Source organism: Pituophis catenifer, unplaced genomic scaffold (genome assembly GCF_029215685.1).
Source record: "Pituophis catenifer annectens isolate HBS135680 unplaced genomic scaffold, rPitCat1.0.hap2 SCAF_2, whole genome shotgun sequence".
Taxonomy (NCBI): domain Eukaryota; kingdom Metazoa; phylum Chordata; class Lepidosauria; order Squamata; family Colubridae; genus Pituophis; species Pituophis catenifer.
Window position 1 is genome coordinate 295,196,794 of NW_027256882.1, and position 20,456 is coordinate 295,217,249.

The following is a 20,456-nucleotide window of genomic DNA, read 5'->3' on the forward strand; positions in this document are numbered from 1 at the left end:
TATGGATGATAGATAGATTATATATTTATTTTATTTATTTATTTATTCAAATTTCTATACCGCCCTTCTCCTTTCGGACTCAGGGCGGTGAACAGCCAAGATAAAAACATCTATACAAAACATCACAGTTTAAAAATAAAGTTAAAATAATTTATAATTTGGCCCATAATTTAAAACTTGTCAATTAAAATCAATATTAAAATTTTAAAAACTAACCCTAAAATCAAGACAGACCGGCTAACTGGAAAAAATGAGTTTTTAGGGCCCGACGAAAAATCCGAAGGTCGGAGATCACTCGTATCTCTGGGGGTAGATTGTTCCATAGGGTAGGTGCCACCACAGAGAAGGCTCTCCTCCTGGGGGTCGTCAGCCGGCATTGTCTGGCCGACGGCACCCTGAGGAGGCCCTCTCTGTGGGAGCGAACCGGCCGGTGGGAGGCTATTGGTGGCAGAAGGCGGTCCCGTAAGTACCCTGGCCCTAAGCCATGGAGCGCTTTAAAGGTGATCACCAACACTTTGAAGCGCACCCGGAAGTCCACTGGAAGCCAATGCAGCTCACGCAGAGAGGAGTCACATGGGAGCGCCCCGTCGCTCCCATAATCCCCCGCGCAGCCGCATTCTGCACCAGTTGGAGCCTCCGGGTGTACCCCAAGGGGAGCCCCATGTAGAGAGCGTTACAATAGTCCAGACGAGAAGTGACGAGTGCTTGAGTGACCGTGCGTAGGGAGTCCCGGTCCAGAAAGGGGCGCAACTGGCGTATCAGGCGAACCTGACAAAAAGCCCCCCTGGCCACGGCTGTCATATGCCCTTCTAAAGACAGCCGCGCATCCAGGAGGACACCCAAGTTGTGGGCCCTCTCCGTGGGGGCCAATGATTCGCCCCCAATAACCAGCGATGGCGTCAGCTGGCTATACCGGGACGCCGGCAGCCACAGCCACTCGGTCTTGGAAGGGTTGAGTCGAAGCCTGTTTCTCCCCATCCAGACCCGCACGGCCTCCAGGCACTGGGACATCACTTCCAAGGCATCATTGGGATGGTCTGGGGTGGAAATGTACAGCTGAGTATCATCAGCGTACTGATGGATAATATATATATAAATATGGACGGATGATAGATAGATAGATAGATAGATAGATAGATAGATAGATAGATAGATGATAGGAAGGTAGATAGATAGATGATGGATATGGATGATAGATAGATGACAGGGATTGATGATAGAAATGGATGGATGATAGATAGATGGATCGATGGATGGATCAATGGGTATAGATGATAGATGATAGATAGGATATTTTCTTTCTTGATACGTTTGCTGTCTTATTTGTAAAAGTAATAAAGGTGGGATGAATGAATGAACAGTAGATGGTGATAGATGATAGATAGATAGATAGATAGATAGATAGATAGATAGATAGATAGATAGATAGATGAGAGAGGGTGGGAGAGAGCGATGGATGGATATAGATAGATACATAGATAGACAAACAGATAGGTAGAGATAGATAGAGATGATTGATAGATAAAAAATAGATAAACCTCATAGATATAGATAGATGGATAGATAGATTGAGAGAGAGAGAGAGAGAGAGAGAGAGAGATGTAGGATAGTGGAAACCATTTTAGCTTTTTGTGCCAGAAACTTGCCCTTTTGGACACCAAAACGGGGCTAATTCAGCTGCCAGATGGAGCGTGTTTCATCCGTGGTATTGATGGTTGCCCTTCAGTGATGTTGGCTAGGCGTGAATGCTCCTCCCCAGGATTTCGGGATCTTATTTTCTTTTTTAATCATTTTAAAAGAATTAACAAAAGGTACCACCCAGGTTGGATGGGTGTGCCCTGACAGGACTCCTTCGCCTGAGGCGTTCCGCGTGACTTGTAAAACATACGTCGAATCTTGTAGGAAAAGTCAAAAAAATATTCTAAAAACAAGAAGCTTATAAGAAGGAGGCGATTCTCAACTTACGACCACAAATTTCCATTACTAAGCCAGACAGTTGTTAAGGGAATTTTGCCCTATTTTACAACCATCGCTGTTAAGTGAATCACTTCAATTGTTAAGTGAGTCACACGGTTGTAAAGCGAATCTAGCTTCCCCCTTGACTTTGCTTGTCAGAAGGTCGCAAAACGTAACCATGGGACACTGAAACTGTCATAAGGACATGCCAGTTGCCAAGCCGCTGAATTTTGATCATGTGATGGTCATAAATGTGAAAAGCGGTCATAAATCACTGTTGTAACTTCGAGCGGTCACTAAAGGAACGGTTGTAAATTGAGGATTACCTGTACAGGGTATGGTCATTCCATGTCAAGATGGCAGCCATGCCTGTTGTTGTTTTTTTTTTAATGCTGTTGGAAATAACCAAGAGTAAACCCAACATAACCCAACTAAACCCGGTTAGTAAGATACTTCCTTCAGCTTGTTGCTGAAAAGACTCTTAACCCCAATTTATGGCTTTCTTCTGAGTACCACAAGGTTAATTGTTCCTTAGGCTGAGCTTAGTGTCTTGTGAGTAGAGAGATCAGTTTCCCATTTCAGGTAACAGCTTGTGGGTTTCCTGGTGGTCTCCCTTTCGCACTCTAATTCAGTGTTTCTCAACCTTGGCAAATTTAAGACAGGTGGACATCAAGACATCAAGAATTCCTAGAACCACCAAGATAGAAAATAACAGACCCATCATCACTCACAGTGTTGTGGCTCCGTTGCCTGAGCCTGGGCTATTGACAGATGCAGACTCTGAGAGTGAGGGAGAGGAGTTGGCAAGGCCTCCCTCTCCAGGACGCTCCTCTCTGGCAATGCCTCCGGAGGACACCGAAGGCCAAAAGATAGGCTCAGAGCCAAGCACGTCCCCGCAGCCACAGGCAGACAGCGACGAAGGAGATAAGTGCTGGCTGGACCCTCAGCAGAGGCGCAGGGAGAAGCGTGCACAGCAGAGGGGAAGGCGTGCCAGAGATTATCTGAGTCACTGGACCACACCCCACAGGGTATAAATGTGGGTGTGGTGGCCGGTTCAATTTGTGACGAGCAAAAACTGGTAATACTCCATGATCTCTGCTGGACTTTGCCTTTGACTTTATCGGACTGCATTTGGATTAATCCTTGTATTGTTGAAACTCTGCCTGTTTTATCAGAATGCTTGCAGTCTAATCTTTGTTTTGTGCGAGTAAAGTCTGAATTGGCAGCTAGCCACTGGGTTGCTGCCAGCTTTATCTTCAGAGTTTTGTCGTGTGGCTTATTAACTCTGGGCCATCAGTGGGGGTACGTGTGTGGTACGGGGACAGAACAGACAGGGCAAGCCACTGTATATAAATAGAAAGCCAACTCTCCTTCTTTGTAGAAGTGATGATGTTACCTAGTTGGGTCATGAAATGTCTGCAAGGAAATCGCCAACTCAGAAAGCTTAGAGAGCACCAAGGACCCTAAAGTTGTTGTTGTTGTTGTTGTTGTTGTCGACCTCCTCCTCCTTGTCCTCCACAAGCCCCATCTCCTAGCACTGATGATGTTAGCTAGTTGGGTCATGAAACATCCACAAGAAAACTACCAAGTTCAGGGAGCATCAAGGAGCCCACAATTCAACCCTGATTGCAAATATCCTCCTCCTCCTCTTCTTCTTCTCCTCCTCCTTTTCCCCTTCCTTCCTTCCTTCCTTCCTTCCTTCCTTCCTTCCTTCCTTCCTTCCTTCCTTCCTTCCTTCCTTCCCCTCCTCCTCCTCCTCTTCTTCCTTCTTCTTCCTCCTCTTCCTCCCCCTCTCTCTCATCTCTCTCCCCCCCCTCCATCCAACACCCTAATTAAGGAATACCAAGTTACTACCAACTTCCAACTTCCACCATCGCTCATAGGGCAAGCCACAGTATGTAAACTGAACCAACCTCACTCCCTTCTAGCCCTGATGATGTTCCCTAGCTGGGTCATAAAACGTCTGCAGCAAGGAAACAACCAAAGAGTTGTTGACCTTTAGAGTCAAAGGCCCTAGAAGAAAGCCTTGGCCAACCACCTCCATTCTAGGAGTTAAAAGAGACACCTTCACTTGTCCCTGTTGCAAGCTGAAACACTTTCAGGCAGGGTCACCCTCTGTGTGTGTGGGTGCCAAGATGGCAGTTGTGAGCTTGGAATCATGAAGCTGGAGTAGACTTGTAGATGTTGGCATTTCCCTTTAATGGAGCCTTTCTCATTGCAGGAAGCCTTCAGTGACTTCGCCCTGTTCTTCTACGACAAATACGGAGGAGACGTTATTGGGGTCCTCTGGAAGCCCTCGGCCTTCGAACCCCAGCCCTTCAAGGTGAGCCCTCAACTCTGAGATTTGACTCATTGTCCCCAGTTTCTACTGTTCGCAAACAACATTTTAACTTTATCTAACTCTTGGGGAAGTTTGGAGTTCTCGTGAGAATTCCCTCATTTTGTAAAAAAAGAGAAATGGTTGTGTATCCATATTAAAAAGATACCTCATACAGTAGTGGCCAAAATTGTGGAAATCTTTTGGGAAAAGTGTATTTTTGAGGTTTTCATGGCTAATAACACCCCCTTTTTTTTGGAGTTTCAAGATAATCTAATTCCGTTGCTGGAATGGCCTGGGAATAGCCCAGACCTTCACCCAATTGAAAATCTATGGAGAAGAAACTGGTTAGTCAGAAGCGACCCAGCAATAAAACCCAGTTAATAGAAGCCATCCTTCAATCTTGGTTTCCCATTAGAACAGCTGCAGAACTAAAAGACTTGGTTCCCTCCATGGGAAGACGTTGTAAGGCTGTAATTCATGCTAAAGGTTACCCAACTAAGGATTAACTGACATGGGGATGATATTTGCATATCTCATTTTTTTCTATCATGATCATTTTTGTACATCTCATTTTTTCTATGTGTTTCACTTTTCTTCTTTATCCTGTAACTGCTATTCTAATAGCAAATCCTTCATACAAGTTATTGCATTACGTTCTTGATTCAATTATCTTTCCACTGATATATAATTTTATGATACTACTCCAAAAAAAAAAAAAAAGTGGTGCTATTAGCTAGTTTTAGAAAATACACTTTTCCCAAAAGGTTTCCACAATTTTGGCCACTACTGTATATGGAGATACGGAGGATCCCGGATTTACGCACCTTCCGCCGTGCCCTCAAGACCTTTTTATTTCAACAGGCTGGCCTGGCCTAACTTCCCTTTTTAATTGTAAATTTTAAATTGTTTTAAAACATTAGGGGTGGTTTAATTTGTTTTTGGGCCAAATTATTTAATGGGTTTTTATATTGTCTTTTAAATTTTGCAGTTTGTGTGTTTTATCTTTTTGGCTGTTCACCGCCCTGAGTCCTTCGGGAGTAGGGCGGTATATAAATCCAAAAAATTAAAATTAAAATAAAAAAATAAACTAAAAAAATATACTCAAAGATAAGCCAAGAATTTTAGGTGCTAAAAAGTTACCTCCAAAATTGTGATCAACTACATCTGTGGATAGGCTTATCTGCAAGTACAGTATATACAGTAATTTTTAAAGCATGCTTATCTCCCATATACGACTGCAGATGAGCCCGACATTTCTGTTGCTAAGTGAGACATTTCTTAATTGAATTTTACCCCATTTGTACGACCTTCCCTGCCACTGCTGTTAATTGAATCACTTGCAGCTGTTAAGTTAGCAACACAGTTGTTAAGTGAATCGGGCTTCCGTGTTGACGTAGCTTGTCAGAAGGTCACAAAAAGGGATCACGTGACACCCCCCCCCCGGGGGACCCTGCAACTGTCGTAAATATGAGCCAGGCATCCATATTCTGATCATGTGACCCCCCAGCGGGAGGCCGCAAAGCTTGTAACTGGGAAAAACAGTCATATGTCACTTTTTTCAATGCCGTGGTAACTTCAAGCAGTCACTAAATGAATTGTTGTAAGTCGAGGGCTATCTGTCTATGCGGATAAACCTATGGATAAGCAGATCCTTAGTTTCTGTAACCAAAATGCCATCAAAAATGCTTGTGATGGCAACAATCGAGCTCAGAAAGCACTAAGGATCCCATGTGTAAAAATTGATGGATTATCGGCAATCATTTAATGCAGTGGTCACCAACTGGTGGTCCGTGGACCACTGGTGGTCTGCATGACAATTTTGGTGGTCCGCAGAAAAATTATTTGCATTTTTTTATATGGCACTAAATCAGGGGTCCTCAAACTACGCCCCCTGGGCCGGATACGTGCAATGAACGTTTGTGTTGCTGCAGAGAGTCTCCCCCTTCGGGGTCTTTTTGTGTGGGTTGGAGTGGGGGGCAGAAATTCTGACTCGGGGTCTGCTTCAGCCTCCTGGTGTGGGGCTTTGGGCGAAGGCTGGAGGGAAGCGCTGCTGGTGGCAAAGAGCCGGAGGACCTCGTTCCAGTGGGACTGCATCATGGCCTGGAACTGGCTGACCATCTCAGCCCACTGAGCCTCCAGGCGCCGGTACCTGGCCTTGCACTCCCGCAGGTCTTCCCTCTGCTTGGAAAGCCTATGCTCCTAGTCCTCAGTGAGGTGCTTCTGCTGAGCCTCCTCCTCGGCCAGATCCAATTTGAACTGAGCTGTTTTGCCAACTCTTCCTCGTGGTGGCTGCTTAGCTCCAACAACTGCTTCCTATTGGGGCCCTAAGGAGCCCAGGTGGGCAGGCGAGGAGGGGCTGGGAGGGGAGGGGAGGGGCGAGTAGAGACCAGCAAGGCGCTCCTCCACATGAGTGACATTGAGTTGGCCATGCCCACCCAGTCACATGACCACCTAGCCACGCCCACCCAGCTGGTCATTCGGCAGATCATATTAGTGGTCTGTGGGATTTAAAATTATGAATTTAGTGGTCCCTGAGGTCCGAAAGGTCGGTGACCCCTGGTTTAATGTTCTTCTCTTAATTCCACCAGGTATCAAATGTTAAAGGAAGGATGATATCCAGAGTAAGTTCTCAGCCAACCGTAGTTCCAAACGTGGAGGCTATTTTGGAAGACTTCAAGATCTTGGGGGAAGGCCTGGTCAAAATGTTGGAAGCTCGGACAGAGAAATGGTCCATCTAGAATCACCTGGAGCCCTCCTTGGATTTGGAAACGTTGAGGGTGGGTTCTTCTCACCCGTAACTTTTTTTTTCTTTAGATTTTTCCTAGATTTTTTTATTACATTGTGATTGGAAACTCTTTCCATCCTAGTCTCCTTCCAAAAGATGCATTCAGTTCAGATGAGCCTCCATTAAAGGACTTTTATTCAATCTTTGTGCCTTCTGGTCAAAGAAAGAAACCCTGGAAAATGTCTCTTCGTTCATTGAGTTGAAATCAAATGGACCTCCAAGGTCCCTTCCAGCTCTGTTATTCTATTCTATTCAAATCAAGCATCACTTCGCTTCCTCCCACTTTCCCACTTCCTGGAAGGAAAAAGAAGATTACAGCAGTGGCCAAAATTGTGGAAATCTTTTGGGAAAAGTTGTTTTGGAGTAACACCGTAAAACTATATATCAATGGAAAGATAATTTAATCAAGAATGTAATGCAATAACTTTTATGAAGGATTTGCTATTAGAATAGCAGTTACAGTATAAAGAAGAAAAGTGAAACACGTAGAAAAAATGAGATATACAAAAATTATCACCATAGAAAAAACAAGATACACAAAAGATACAAGATACAAAGGAGCCTTGGTAGTACAGTGGTCTAAGGCACCCTGTTATTAAGCTGGTTATTAAGACCAGATGCCTGCAATTACTGCAGGTTCGAATCTCGCCAAGGCTCAAGGTTGACTCAGCCTTCCATCCTTTCTAAGGTAGGTTAAATGAGGACCCAGTTTGTGGGGGCAATAAGCTGACTTTGTATAAATATACAAAAGAATGAAGGCTATTGCTTAACGCATTGTAAGCCGCCCTGAGTCTCCGGAGAAGGGTGGCATATAAATCAAATTAAAAAAAAATAAATATCCCCATGTCAGTTAATACTTAGTTGGGTAACCTTCAGCATGAATGACGGCCTTACAACGTCTTCCCATGGAGTGAACCAAGTCTTTTAGTTCTGCACCTGTTATCATGTGAAACCAAGATTGAACGATGGCTTCTCTTAACTGGGTTTTAATGCTGGGTCACTTCTGACTAACCAGTTTCTTTAGTCGGCTCCATAGATTTTCAGTTGGGTGAAGGTCTGGGCTGTTCCCAGGCCATTCCAGCAGTGGAATAGGATTATCTTCAAACTCCAAACGAAAGTGGTGTTATTAGCCATCAAACCTCAAAAATACACTTTTCCCAAAAGGTTTCCCCAATTTTGGCCACTACTGTAGAAGAGGAAAAAAAGAGTGGGATTGGTTAGGGTTTTTTCCCAGAATACGTTTTATTAGGTTACAAAGTGTTATAAAACACAAAATATGAAAGCAAATAAGGGGGCAGGGAGAGCGAAGGGGAAGGGGCAAAGAAAAGTGAGGAAGGGTAAGGAAAGAAAAAGAAAAAGAAGCATTGACTTCTGATTCGATCAGTTATAGTAGGATAGGGCATTAACAACAATCACAACTTTTTGGTTTACCACAATCGTACAAACCAATCATTTCTACAATAATCTATCAGTTCAATCTGTAAAACCCAGAATCAAAGTTTCATTCTTTTCCACATCAAGCACGAAGTTCAGAAGCAGTTTCCATGTGGAGACAAAGGTACTTATGTTTTTTTCTTTAAGCAAAGTGGGCAAGTTTGCCATTGCAGCCAACTCTGAAATGTTGGATGGGGATTGCATCAGTGGTGAAATTCAAATTTCTTTACTACCGGTTCTGTAGGCGTGGCTTGATGGGTGTGGTGTGGCTTGGTGGGCGTGGCAGGGGAAGGACACTGCAAAATCTCCATTCCCTCCCCACTCCAGGGGAAAGGTTACTGCAAAATCCCCATTCCCTCCCCACTCCTGGGGAAAGGATATTACAAAATCCCCATTCCTTCCAGGGGGAAGGAAACTGCAAAGTCCCCATTCCCACCTCACTCCTGGGGGAAGGATATTGCAAAATCCCCATTCCCTCCAGGGGGAAGGAAACTGCAAAATCCCCATTCCCACCTCACTCCTGGGGGAAGGATATTGCAAAATCCCCATTCCCTCCAGGGGGAAGGAAACTGCAAAATCCCCATTCCCACCCCACTCGGGCCAGCCAGAGTTGGTATTTGCCGGTTCTCTGAACTACTCAAAATTTCCGCTACCGGTTCTCCAGAATCTGTCAGAACCTGCTGAATTTCACCCCTGGATTGGATGTAAGAAGCAAGGCTTGGGTTAAATCTGGTGAGGGCTGAGGTCACGATGCCGTCCAGAATCGGAATCCCCTGGCAGCTGGCATTTATGGCCATTCTCAATCTCTGTGACTGTGTTTTATGATGGGTTTGCTGAAAACCCACATTTCCAGGTTTTGAGAAAATGGCTCCATGGCAAGTCTGTTAAGGAAATACTTCTGAAACGATGACCCAGGGACTCATGGGTTGTCTGGGAATAAATAAATAGGATACCCATGGGTCTGAGCTCAACATCACAATCTTTCAGGTGTGTTGGTTGGAGAAGACTCCATAGCTAGGTCTCCAACTGCAACACTGGAGGCCATTGTTCCTCAACCTCAACAACTTCAAGATGGGTGGACTTCAAATCCCAGAATTCCCCCAGAGAGCTTCAGTTTGGGTGTTGAAATCCACACAGCTTCAATTCTAGGAGCTGAAGTCCACCAAATTTCCTCTGGGAGTTGAAGTCCACACAACTCAGCGTTGGTCCACACAGCTTTAATTCTGGATGTTGAAGTCCACACAGTTTCTGGGAGTTGAAGTCCACCACAACTCTGGAAGTTGAAGTCTACACAATTGGGAGTTGGTCCACACAGGTTCGATCTGGGAGCTGAAGTCCACCCAACTTCAGTTCTGTGTGTTGAAGTCCACACAGCTTCTGGGAGTTGAAGTTCACAGAACTCAGCGTTGGTCCACACAGCTTTAATTCTGGGTGTTGAAGTCCACACAGCTTCTGGGAGTTGAAGTCCACCACAACTCTGGAAGTTGAAGTCTACACAACTGGGAGTTGGTCCACATAGGTTCAATCTTATTCAAAATTATTTAATTGTTTTTAAATTGTTTTTTAAATTTTGTATACAATGTTTTATTTTGGCTGTGCACCGCCCTGAGTCCTGCGGGAGAAGGGCGGTATAGAAATAAAATAAATAATAATAATAATAATAATAATCTGGGAGCTGAAGTCCACCCAACTTCAGTTCTGTGTGTTGAAGTCCACACAGCTTCTGGGAGTTGAAGTCCACACAGCTAAAGTTGAGAAACACTGCCGTAGATTCTATTCTGATATTCATGTAGACTGCGCTGCTATTCATTCCTGCCTCCCTTTTTGGCCCTCAGACCGGTTCAGTTATCTCCTTCCGGAGTCTTCCGTGCTTTACATAATCCTCCCCTCTCCCACCTGCTCCAGCAGTGAGCCCTGCCCTGTGCTTTACATACATGATTGAACAAACTCAGTTACGCAATCACCAGGACGGCTGATAGTTATATAATGAGCATTTGGTGAACAGCTCTACAGTATTCAAGGGCCCAAGATGAGTCACCAACAGGAAGTAGTCAAGATGATGAGATGGAGTCAAAAGAACGCAGCAAGAAGCCACTTTGGCTGGAGGACTAGGCAGGAGAACCAAGTCTGGATCTAGCAAACATCTTGATGTCAAGTTAGAAGTTTGGTTCTTCTGATCCAGGGCATCTAATCCATCTGAGGGACATCTTCTCTTAAGATGTTTTGGGTTGGGAAGCTGGAAATCTAAGACCAGGAAAGTCTGGTTGACTGCTGACTTGACTGTCTGAGGTTGTATTTGCATAAATGCTTATTGGGCTAATTGTAATAATGATTACTTCCCTAACCCATTTTCTGGGCTTGTATGACACATCCACACAATAAGCACATACTGTGTGCAATTCTCTAGAGCAGCGTTTTTCAAGCTCAACAACTTGAAGATGCTGGGACATCAACTCCCAGAAAAGCTCGTTGATTCCCTTTGTTCTTTCCTCCTGAGATGGAGATCCATCTCCTTGGCTGAGTTAATTCAGAATGCGGAGTAAAGAATAACGAGAGTTGGAAAGGACCTTCGAGGTCATTTAGTCCAACCCCTTGCTCAAACAGGAGACCCCCTAGCCTAGATCATCCCAGAGAAATGGCTGTCCGGTCTCTTTTTGAAAGCCTCCAGTGATGGAGCACTTCTGAAGGCAAGCTGTTCCACTGATTAATTAACAGAATAACAAGAGTTGGAAGCAGTGGTGAAATCCATTTTTTTTTTTAACTACCAGTTCTGTGTGCATGGTGGGCATGGCTTGATGGGCGTGGCAGGGGAAGGATACTGCAAAATCTCCATTCCCACCCCATTCCAGGCGAAGGACACTGCAAAATCTCCATTCCCACCCCACTCCAGGCGAAGGACACTGCAAAATCTCCATTCCTACCCCATTCCAGGGGAAGGATACTGCAAAAACCCCATTCCCACCCCACTCGGGAGCCAGCCAGAGGTGGTATTTGCTGGTTCTCCAAACTACTCAAAATTTCCACTACCGGTTCTCCAGAACCTGCTGGATTTCACCCCTGGTTGGAAGGGATCAAACACATATTTCACACACCTCTTATCTAAAACAAGAAGTACCAGAACCAACAGAGCAACAGGTCAGAAGTGACTTTGGAGGTCTTCCATTCTAAGCTTCTGCTTCAATCTGAATAGAGCTGGTAGAGACCTTGGAGCTCTTGTACCCTCTGCTCAAGCTGGAGGCCAAGTGGCCGGGCACAATCGGGGGTTTGGGGACGCCTGTTTTAGTCCATAACTACTTTCCATAGTTGAGGTTGAGTGACACTGATCTCCCTACTACTGGAAGCCATGAATTCCACAGGATGAAGCACCCACAACTTCTGAAAGCAGAAGTTCCACTGGTTAATTGTTCTCACCGTCAGGAAGTTTCTCCTTCGTTCTGGGTTGCTTCTGTCCTTGATTGGTTTCCATCCATTGCTTCTTGTCCTGCCTTCAGGTGCTTTGGAGAATAGGCTGACCCCCTCTTCTTTGGGGCAGCCCCTCAAATTTGTTAGCTAGATGGCTCAGTGGCTAAGATACTGAGCTTGTCGATTTGGCAATTCGGCAGTTCGAATCCCCAGTACAGATCTCCTGCGTGAGCAGGGGCTGGGACTAGAGGACCTCCAAGGTCCCTTCCAACTCTGTTACTGTTACTGTTAAATACTGCTATGGTATCACTCTTAGTTCTTCTCTTGGTTAGACTAAACCAGGGGTTTCCAAACTTGGCCCCTTTAAGACTTGTGAACTTCAACTCCCAGAATTCCTCAGCCAGTGGAGGAATTCTGGGAATTGAAGTCCACAAGTCTTCTTTTAAAAAATAATTTTATTTATGGGTTTTTTTCTTCCCCCTCCCAAATACATATAAATCTCCCCCTCTCCGTTACTATGGCAGCCGATAGCAAGCAAGCATCATAGAGGCTGACAATATATAAGTATTTAGTGAACAGTACATTGTCTGGGTCAATTTCAGGGGTGAAATCCAGCAGGTTCTAACAGGTTCTGGAGAACCGGTAGCAGAAATTTTGAGTAGTTTGGAGAACCAGCAAATACCACCTCTGGCTGGCCCCAGAGTGGGGTGGGAATGGAGATTTTGCACTATCCTTCCCCCAGGAGGGGAGGGAATGGAGATTTTGCAATATCCTTCTCCTGCCACGACCACCAAGCCATGCCCACAGAACCGGTAGGAAAAAATTTTGGATTTCACCCCTGGTCAATTTACTTTATACAAAATACTAGTAACAATAATAATACTGTCAGCACTCCAAGCTGCATTTACTCTAGTGCTGACATAAGAAGGAGAAGCGTAGGCGTCTGGAAAGGGACGTTTGACTTTTCACCTACTTATTTTCCCTGGAGATAATATCCCCTAGGAGATGGGATGGGAGGGGGGAAATTCCTTTGAGCTGGAGCAGTAGATTAGGGGTAGAATGACTTGGAAGATGGCCAATGAGTGCAGGGGAGTGGGGAACGGAAAGGGAGGGTTTTGGGTCTGGAAGTCAGTGTTGGCTTCGATGGAGTCGGATTTAGAATGTCGTGCTTAATAAATAAATAGGAGTTTTTCTTCAAAGACTTGTTTGAAATGCAATTTATTTGAGACGACCTCGAAACCTGACAAATACTGTTTAGATATACATAATAAAATTTCAACTTCTAAGATTTACAAATGTATTATATTTTGTAGCAGTATACAGAGTAATACTGTATTTTCTCCATTTTTCGTCCACTTTTGCTGTAAAGTGGCCAAGTTCCCTGGAGCGGAGATACAGTTGCATGTATCTGCAACCATGAAGTTGCATGTCTGTAATTATGGGGGGAAAAAAACATCCAGATCTAACAACCTTCATGGCATGGAGCCTCCCCTGGCCCTCAACTTTGATTCAGCAGTCCACATTTTGCACATGCCCAGTGGAACTCTTGCCAAAGAGCAGGATTCGATCCGGCGTTGAGCGGCACCAAAACCTTTCCCAAGTAAGGGTGGAAATATTTCCTTTCACCCTCCAGCAACGGGTTAATGCTGCCTGGGCCACGTCAACCAGGCCTCCAGGTGAAAGCTGCAGAATTTCATTGCCTGCACACCTGTGCTCACCTGCCCCCAGGACGCTGCAGCTTGTAAAACCCACAAGTGGTGGGGGGGAGAAAAGCAGGAGAAACTTGCAAACAGCCTCAGGGTGGGGTGTTCAGAGCGCCAGATTTTTAAATCTCCTGTTGATCCTACACAAGCTCTGCGTAGTTGCCGGACCGGTCCGAAGGCTCTTATTTCCCATAGGTGCAGCACAAATCCACGGGGAAGGTTGTAAGCTATCCGTGGTTCATGTCAGGACATTTTCTGGCGTATTTGGTAACCCCTGGTGCGGGGGAAAGCAAGCTGGCTGGATGACTGGACTCCAGCAAAGAACTGGAAACATTTCCTGAGCTCACACTGCATTGCAAAAGTATCTTATCCATCAATCCTTTTCTCAACCCTGAAGCTGGCCGGACTGAGGCCATTTTATTTATTTTATTTTATTTCGAATTTATATACCGCACCTTCTCCCGAGGGACTCAGGGCGGTGTACAGCCAGATAAAAACATACAATACAAACATTAAAAACAATTAAAAGAATATATATTAATTTGGCCCCAGTTTAAAATGACAAACCAATTAAAAATTAAAAATTTAAAAATATGTTAAGCCAGCCCGGCTTGTTGAAAAAAGAAGGTTTTAAGGGCACGGCGGAAGGCACCGAGGTCTTGGATTCTCCTTATCTCTGGGGGCAACTGATTCCAGAGGGTGGGTGCCCCCACAGAGAAGGCCCTCCCCCTGGGGGTCACCAGTCTACATTGTTTGGCTGATGGCACCCCGAGGAGGCCCTCTCTGTGGGAGCGCACGGGTCGGTGGGAGGCCATTGGTAGCAGCAGGCGGTCTTGAAGATAACTAGGTCCTATGCCATGGAGCGCTTTGAAGGTGGTAACCAACACCTTGAAGCGCACCCGGAAGACCACTGAGAGCCAGTGCAGCTCACGCAGGAGCGGTGTTATGTGGGAGCGCCATGCAGCTCCCGTAATTACCCACGCGGCCGCATTCTGGACCAGTTGGAGCCTCCGGGTGCTCTTCAAGGGGAGCCCCATGTAGAGTTGCATTTTGAGACTTCAGTGCTGACACATTGGAGAAGAGGGTCAGGGAGGGGGGGGAATAGGAGCCGCTGTGGCGCAGTGGTTAGAGTGCAGGACTGCAGGCTACTTCTGCTGACTGCCGGCTGCCTGCAATTTGGCAGTTCGAATCTCACCAGGCTCAAGGTTGACTCAGCCTTCCGTCCTTCTGAGGTGGGTAAAAATGAGGACCCAAATTGTTGGGGGCAAGAAACTGACTCTGTAAAGCGCTTAGAGAGGGCTGTAAAAGCACTGTGAAGTGGTATATAAGTCTAAGTGTTATTGCTAATAGAGATAGTTGGCCTGTCATAGCCAAAACAAAATACTTTCTCTTGGGAACCAAGGACATTCCTGCAGGTGCTCGGAAGGAGGCGACAGGAGTCACCTAGCAACTGGACAGCCCCCTGATTGGACCATGTGACTGATTGTTTTGAGAAAGTGAAAAACTTATTATTAATGAGGTGAAAATCGCGGGAATATTCAGAGTCGGATTTCACCAGAACTGTGCCAATATGACATATCAAATAAACTTATTCTTTGAGGAATATACTTGCCTCGGAGTTTTGTTTCCTACGGGTATTTTACTTGGAACCCTGAACACCTTTTTAATGTTATAGGCAGTCCTTCAATTACAACCATTCATTTAGTAACCATTCAAACTTCCATGGGATTGGAAACAGTGACTTCCAGCTGGTTCTCACACTTACAACTATTGCCAATATCTCAGGGGCTGCCCCAAAGAAGAGGGGGGTCAACCTATTCTCCAAAGCACCAGAGGGCAGGACGAGAAGCAACAGATGGAAACTCATCATGGAGAGAAGCGACCTAGAACTAAGGAAGAACTTCCAGACAGGTAGAACAATTAATCAGTGGAGCGATTTGCCTCCAGAAGTTGTGGATGCTCCATCACTGGAGGTTTTCAAGAAGAGACTGGACAACCACTTGTCTGAAATGATGTAGGGTTTTCTGCTTGAACAGGGGGTTGGACTAGATGACCTGCAAGGTCCCTTCCAACTCTGTTAATCTGATACCTCCAAGGTCTCTTCCAACTGTGTTATTTTGTTAATCGGTGGAACAACTTGCCTCCAGAAGTTGTGGATGCTCCAATACTGGACAGTTGGAAGAAAAGATTGGACAATCATTTATTCACAATGGAATAAGGTTTCCTGCTTGAGCAGGGGGTCAGACTAGAAGACCTCTAAGGTCCCTTCCAATGACCATTGTAGCATTCCCCCGGTCACGTGAATAAAATTCAGAGGCTTGGCAACTGACTCGTATGTATGCAATGTTCTGGGGTCATGTGACCTGCTTTTGTGACCTCCTGACAAGGAAAGTCAACGAGGAAGCCAGATTCACTTAACAACCATGTTACTAACTTAAGAACTGCAATGATTCACTTAACAGCCGTGGCACGAAAGATCGTGAAATGGGGCAAAACTCACTTAATAAATGTCTCAGTTAACAAGGGAAATTTGGGGCTCCATTGTGGTCGTACCCCGAGGACTACCTGTATGCAAATAAATAAATAAAGGCGTTCCAAAATTTTGTTCTGTGTTATGGACTGAATTCCTGAATACAGGTAAGCTGGCAATAAACCTGTGTCTGTTAAACGATAGAAAATCCTGACTAGAACAATCTGATCTCTCGAGCTGGGTGGATTTATTTACATGCATTTGCTTATATAAATAAAATAAATGACATGAGCTGCCTTTTTAGCCACAAAGGTTCATGCAGCCTTGCTTATAAATGTGGGGAAATTTACTTCCCCAAACCACGGATGAAAACAGGTAGAAATTCATCTGCTTTCGCCTTTTTCAAAATGCACTTCTTTAGTTAGTTGCCGTAGGAAATTTGCAGGTCTGTGAATTTCACAACACCATTTCTCAAGAGTTGGGTCTGTGTAGTTGTGTGTCACCCCCCCCCCCCGCCCCTCGCACATAGGAAGCATCTTTACAAAAACCAGATTGTTATCAAACTAATCTACCCAAATATTTCAGGAAGGACGATTTGCAGAATCTAGGCTGGTACAGATTAGGGCAGCCTGTCAATCAAATAAATGCATCTTTTAGGGATCACGTGCCGAAAATGTGTTCGGTGTGTGTCATGCTTGCAAAATTTGAAAAATCAAAACGGAAAGGCCGGGGGTCAGAATAACAAGATAACAGAGTTGGAAGGGACCTTGGAGGTCTTCTAGTCTCACCCCTTGCTCCTGAAACGACAGTCCTGGAATGTCGTTTCAGGAAGTGACACACAAGTGACATGAATTGCGCAAATGACATTGTGGTATGAATGAAGTCACCGATGGGTCTATGTTTATCCAGGTAATTGTCGACTTACGACCACAATTGAAACCAGAACTTTTATGGGTGAACGAGGAAGTTATGTGAATCGTGCCTGATTTATGACCTTTTTTAGCTCTGGTCCTTAAGAGGATCACGTGGCCCTTAAATGCATTCAGCTTCCCCCATTGGCTTTGCTTATCGAATGTTGGCTGGTCAGGTTGTAAATGGCAGTCACACAACTCCAGGGCATTGCAAGCATCGTAAGTCCATGGCGGTTGCTAAGGGTCCAAATTTTGATGATGGACTACAGGGACCTTGTGGCACTTGTAAGTTGGTTGTAAATCACCTTTTAAAGTCATAACTTTGAATTAAAGAATGGTCGTAAGCAGTGGTGGGTTGCCCCCGGTTCGGTCCGGTTCACTAGAACCGGTAGTAAAACCGGAGGGAGGCCCCGCCCACCGCCCTGGATGTCGTCATCAGCGATCTGCGCATTCGCAGAAGCAAAGCACGTGCGCGATCCCGTTGCGAGCCAGTGGTAAAGGTAAATAGAACCCACCCCTGGTCGTAAGTCGAGGCCTGCCTGTATCACGATCCTCCTGACGTTATCAAACCAGCTTGATTTTGAAGATTCCTTATTTTGATTTGATTCCTTATGTTTCCAGCCACAATTGTTTAGTATGGATTCCCCATGCAAGGGACCACACAAATGAGAGGCACTGATTGAAAGCCAGTTTGGAAAAAAGAAGGACTAGGGGTGACATGATAGCAGTCTTCCAACATTTGAAGGGTTGCCACAAAGAAGGGTTGGGGGGAACCAAGCTATTCTCCAAAGCACCAGAAGGCAGAAGAAGAAGCAACGGATGGAAACTAATCAAGGAGAGAAGCAACCTGGAATTAAGGAGAAATTTCCTAACAGTGAGGACAATTAACCAGTGGAATGGAAGTTGCCTCCAGAAGTTGTGGGTGCTCCATCACTGGAGTTTTTTAAGAAGAGACTGAACAATCATTTGTTTGAAATAGTATGGGGTTTCCTGTTTGAGCAGGGGGCTGGACTAGATGACCTCCAAGGTTCTATTCTATTCTATTCTATTCTATTCTATTCTATTCTATTCTATTCTATTCTATTCTATCCTCCCCTCCCCTCCCCTCCCCTCCCCTCTCCTCTCCTCCTCTCCTCTTCGCTTCGCTTCCCTTCCCTTCGCTTCTCTTCCCTTCCCTTCGCTTCCCTTCCCTTCCCTTCCCTTCCCTTCCCTTCCCTTCTGTATTTATTCTATTCCATCCCATCCCATCCCATCCCATTCCATTCCATTCTATTTCCTCTCCTCTCCTCTCCTCTCTTCCCTTCCCTTCCCTTCCCTTCCCTTTCCTTCCCTTCCATTCTCCTCTCCTCTCCTCTCCCCTCCTCCCCTCCCCTCCCCTCCCCTTCCATTCTCCTCTCCTCTCCTCTCCTCTCCTCCCCTTCCCTTCCCTTCCCTTCCCTTCCATTCCATTCCATTCCATTCCATTCCATTCCATTCCATTCTATTCTATTCTATTCTATTCTATTCTATTCTACTCTATTGATTCCATTCCATTCCATTCCATTCCATTCCATTCCATTCCATTCCATTCCATTCCATTCCATTCCATTCCATTCTATTCTATTCTATTCTATTCTATTCTATTCTATTCTATTCTATTCTATTCTACTCTACTCTATTGATTCCATTCCATTCCATTCCATTCCATTCCATTCCATTCCATTCCATTCCATTCCATTCTATTCTATTCTATTCTATTCTATTCTATTCTATTCTATTCTATTCTATTCTATTCCATTCCATTCCCTTCCCTTTCATTCCATTCCATTCCATTCCATTCTATTTTCCTCTCCTCTCCTCTCCTCTCCTCTCCTCTCCTCTCCTCTCCTCTCCTCTCCTCTCCTCTCCTCTCCCCTTCCCTTCCCTTCCCTTCTATATTTATTCCATTCTATTCCATTCCATTCGTCTCCAGAGTATGGAGATGCATGGGAAAGCACTTCAAAGTTGACCCAAACACCAGCTTTACTCATCAGCCTCTGTCTCTGAGTTACCCAGCACTGGCAAAGCAGGTTTGATCTGGAGCTGCCCCTGTCAATTCAATCATGATTCACGGATGCCCAACTCCCTCCAGCCGGCATGACCAGGCCTATCTCCAGACAGCCTTTCCGTCTTTTTGCACCCTTCTCTGAAAACCCACCTGGCATTGGGAAGCCAGCCCTTTCATGCCCTGTTCCTCCACCCCTTGGGTCAACCGGTAAACAAGCTGTCAGACTGCAAGTAAGAGAAAGTTGAAGGGAGAATGGGTTGGGAAGGCGGCCAAGAGAAGCCAGCTTCTCCAGTTTTGAAGCTTTTGGGAGAGGGAGAGAGGGAGAGAGGGAAGGGCAGGTCCAAAAACACAAGGTGTTTCCCCCACAGAGTGAGTGAGAGAAACAGGAACTGCACGCACAAATTGCACACCTCCTGCAGATTGATGGAAGAGGAGGTTTAGAGCTCAGGGTTGAACTGTGGGAGTCCTGGATGCTCTCTGAGCTTGGTAGTTTTCTTGTAGACGTTTCATTACCAAACTAGGTAACATCATCAATGCTTGAAGGAAAGAGGAGGAGGAAGAGGAGGAGGAGGAGGAGAGAACTGTGGGGTCCTTGGTGCTCTCTGAGCTTGGTAGTTTTCTTGCAGATGTTTCATTACCCAACTAGGTAACCTCATCAGTGCTTGAAGGAAGGAGGCGGAGGAGGAGGAGGAGGAGGGGGGGAGAACTGTGGGGTCCTTGGTGCTCTCTGAGCTTGGTAGTTTTCTTGCAGATGTTTCATTACCCAACTAGGTAACCTCATCAGTGCTTGAAGGAAGGAGGCAGAGGAGGAGGAGGCGGAAGAGGAGGAGGAGGAGGAGGTGGAGAGAACTGTGGGGTCCTTGGTGCTCTCTGAGCTTGGTAGTTTTCTTGCACACGTTTCATTACCCAACTAGATAATCTCATCAGTGCTTGAAGGGAGGGGGGTTTGCAGAATAGGAGAGGAGGAGGAGAGGTAGAGGGGAAGGAAGAGGAAGAGGAGGAAGAGGAGGACTGTGGGGTCCTTGGTGCTCTCTGAGCTTGGTAGTTTTCTTGCAAACATTTCATAAACCAACTATGAAATATCATCAGTGCTAGAAGGGAGTGGGGCTTGCAGAGTGGGGGAGGAGGAGGAGGAGGAGAAAGAAGAGGAGGAGGAGACACAAAAACAACAACAACAACAACAACAACTGTGGGGTCCTTGGTGCTCTCTGAGCTTGGTGGTTTTCTTGCAGACGTTTCATTACCCAACAAGGGAACATCATCAGTGCTGGAGATGTTACGTAATTGAGTAATGAAACATCTGCAAGAAAACAGCCAGGCTCAGAAAGCACCAAGGACCCCACAATCCCCCTCTTCCTCCTCCTCCTCCTCCTCCTCTCTGCAGACCCCATTCCTGTGCCCTGGCGATGTTCAAAGGGACTATTTAAAGTTACATCAGCACTGAAACAA

The 20,456-nt window shown here is 45.5% G+C and overlaps 1 protein-coding gene across 1 annotated transcript in view; it reads left to right on the plus strand.

Annotated features, from left to right (window-relative positions):
- Positions 1–7,202, plus strand: part of NOL6 (nucleolar protein 6) — an 83,067-nt gene extending 75,865 nt beyond the window's left edge. Inside the window, 2 exon segments of the mRNA XM_070938987.1 lie at positions 4,178–4,279; positions 6,865–7,202. Coding sequence (XP_070795088.1) covers positions 4,178–4,279; positions 6,865–7,014 — 252 coding nt within the window. The 3' untranslated portion in view covers positions 7,015–7,202.
- The last annotated feature ends 13,254 nt before the right edge of the window (positions 7,203–20,456 follow it).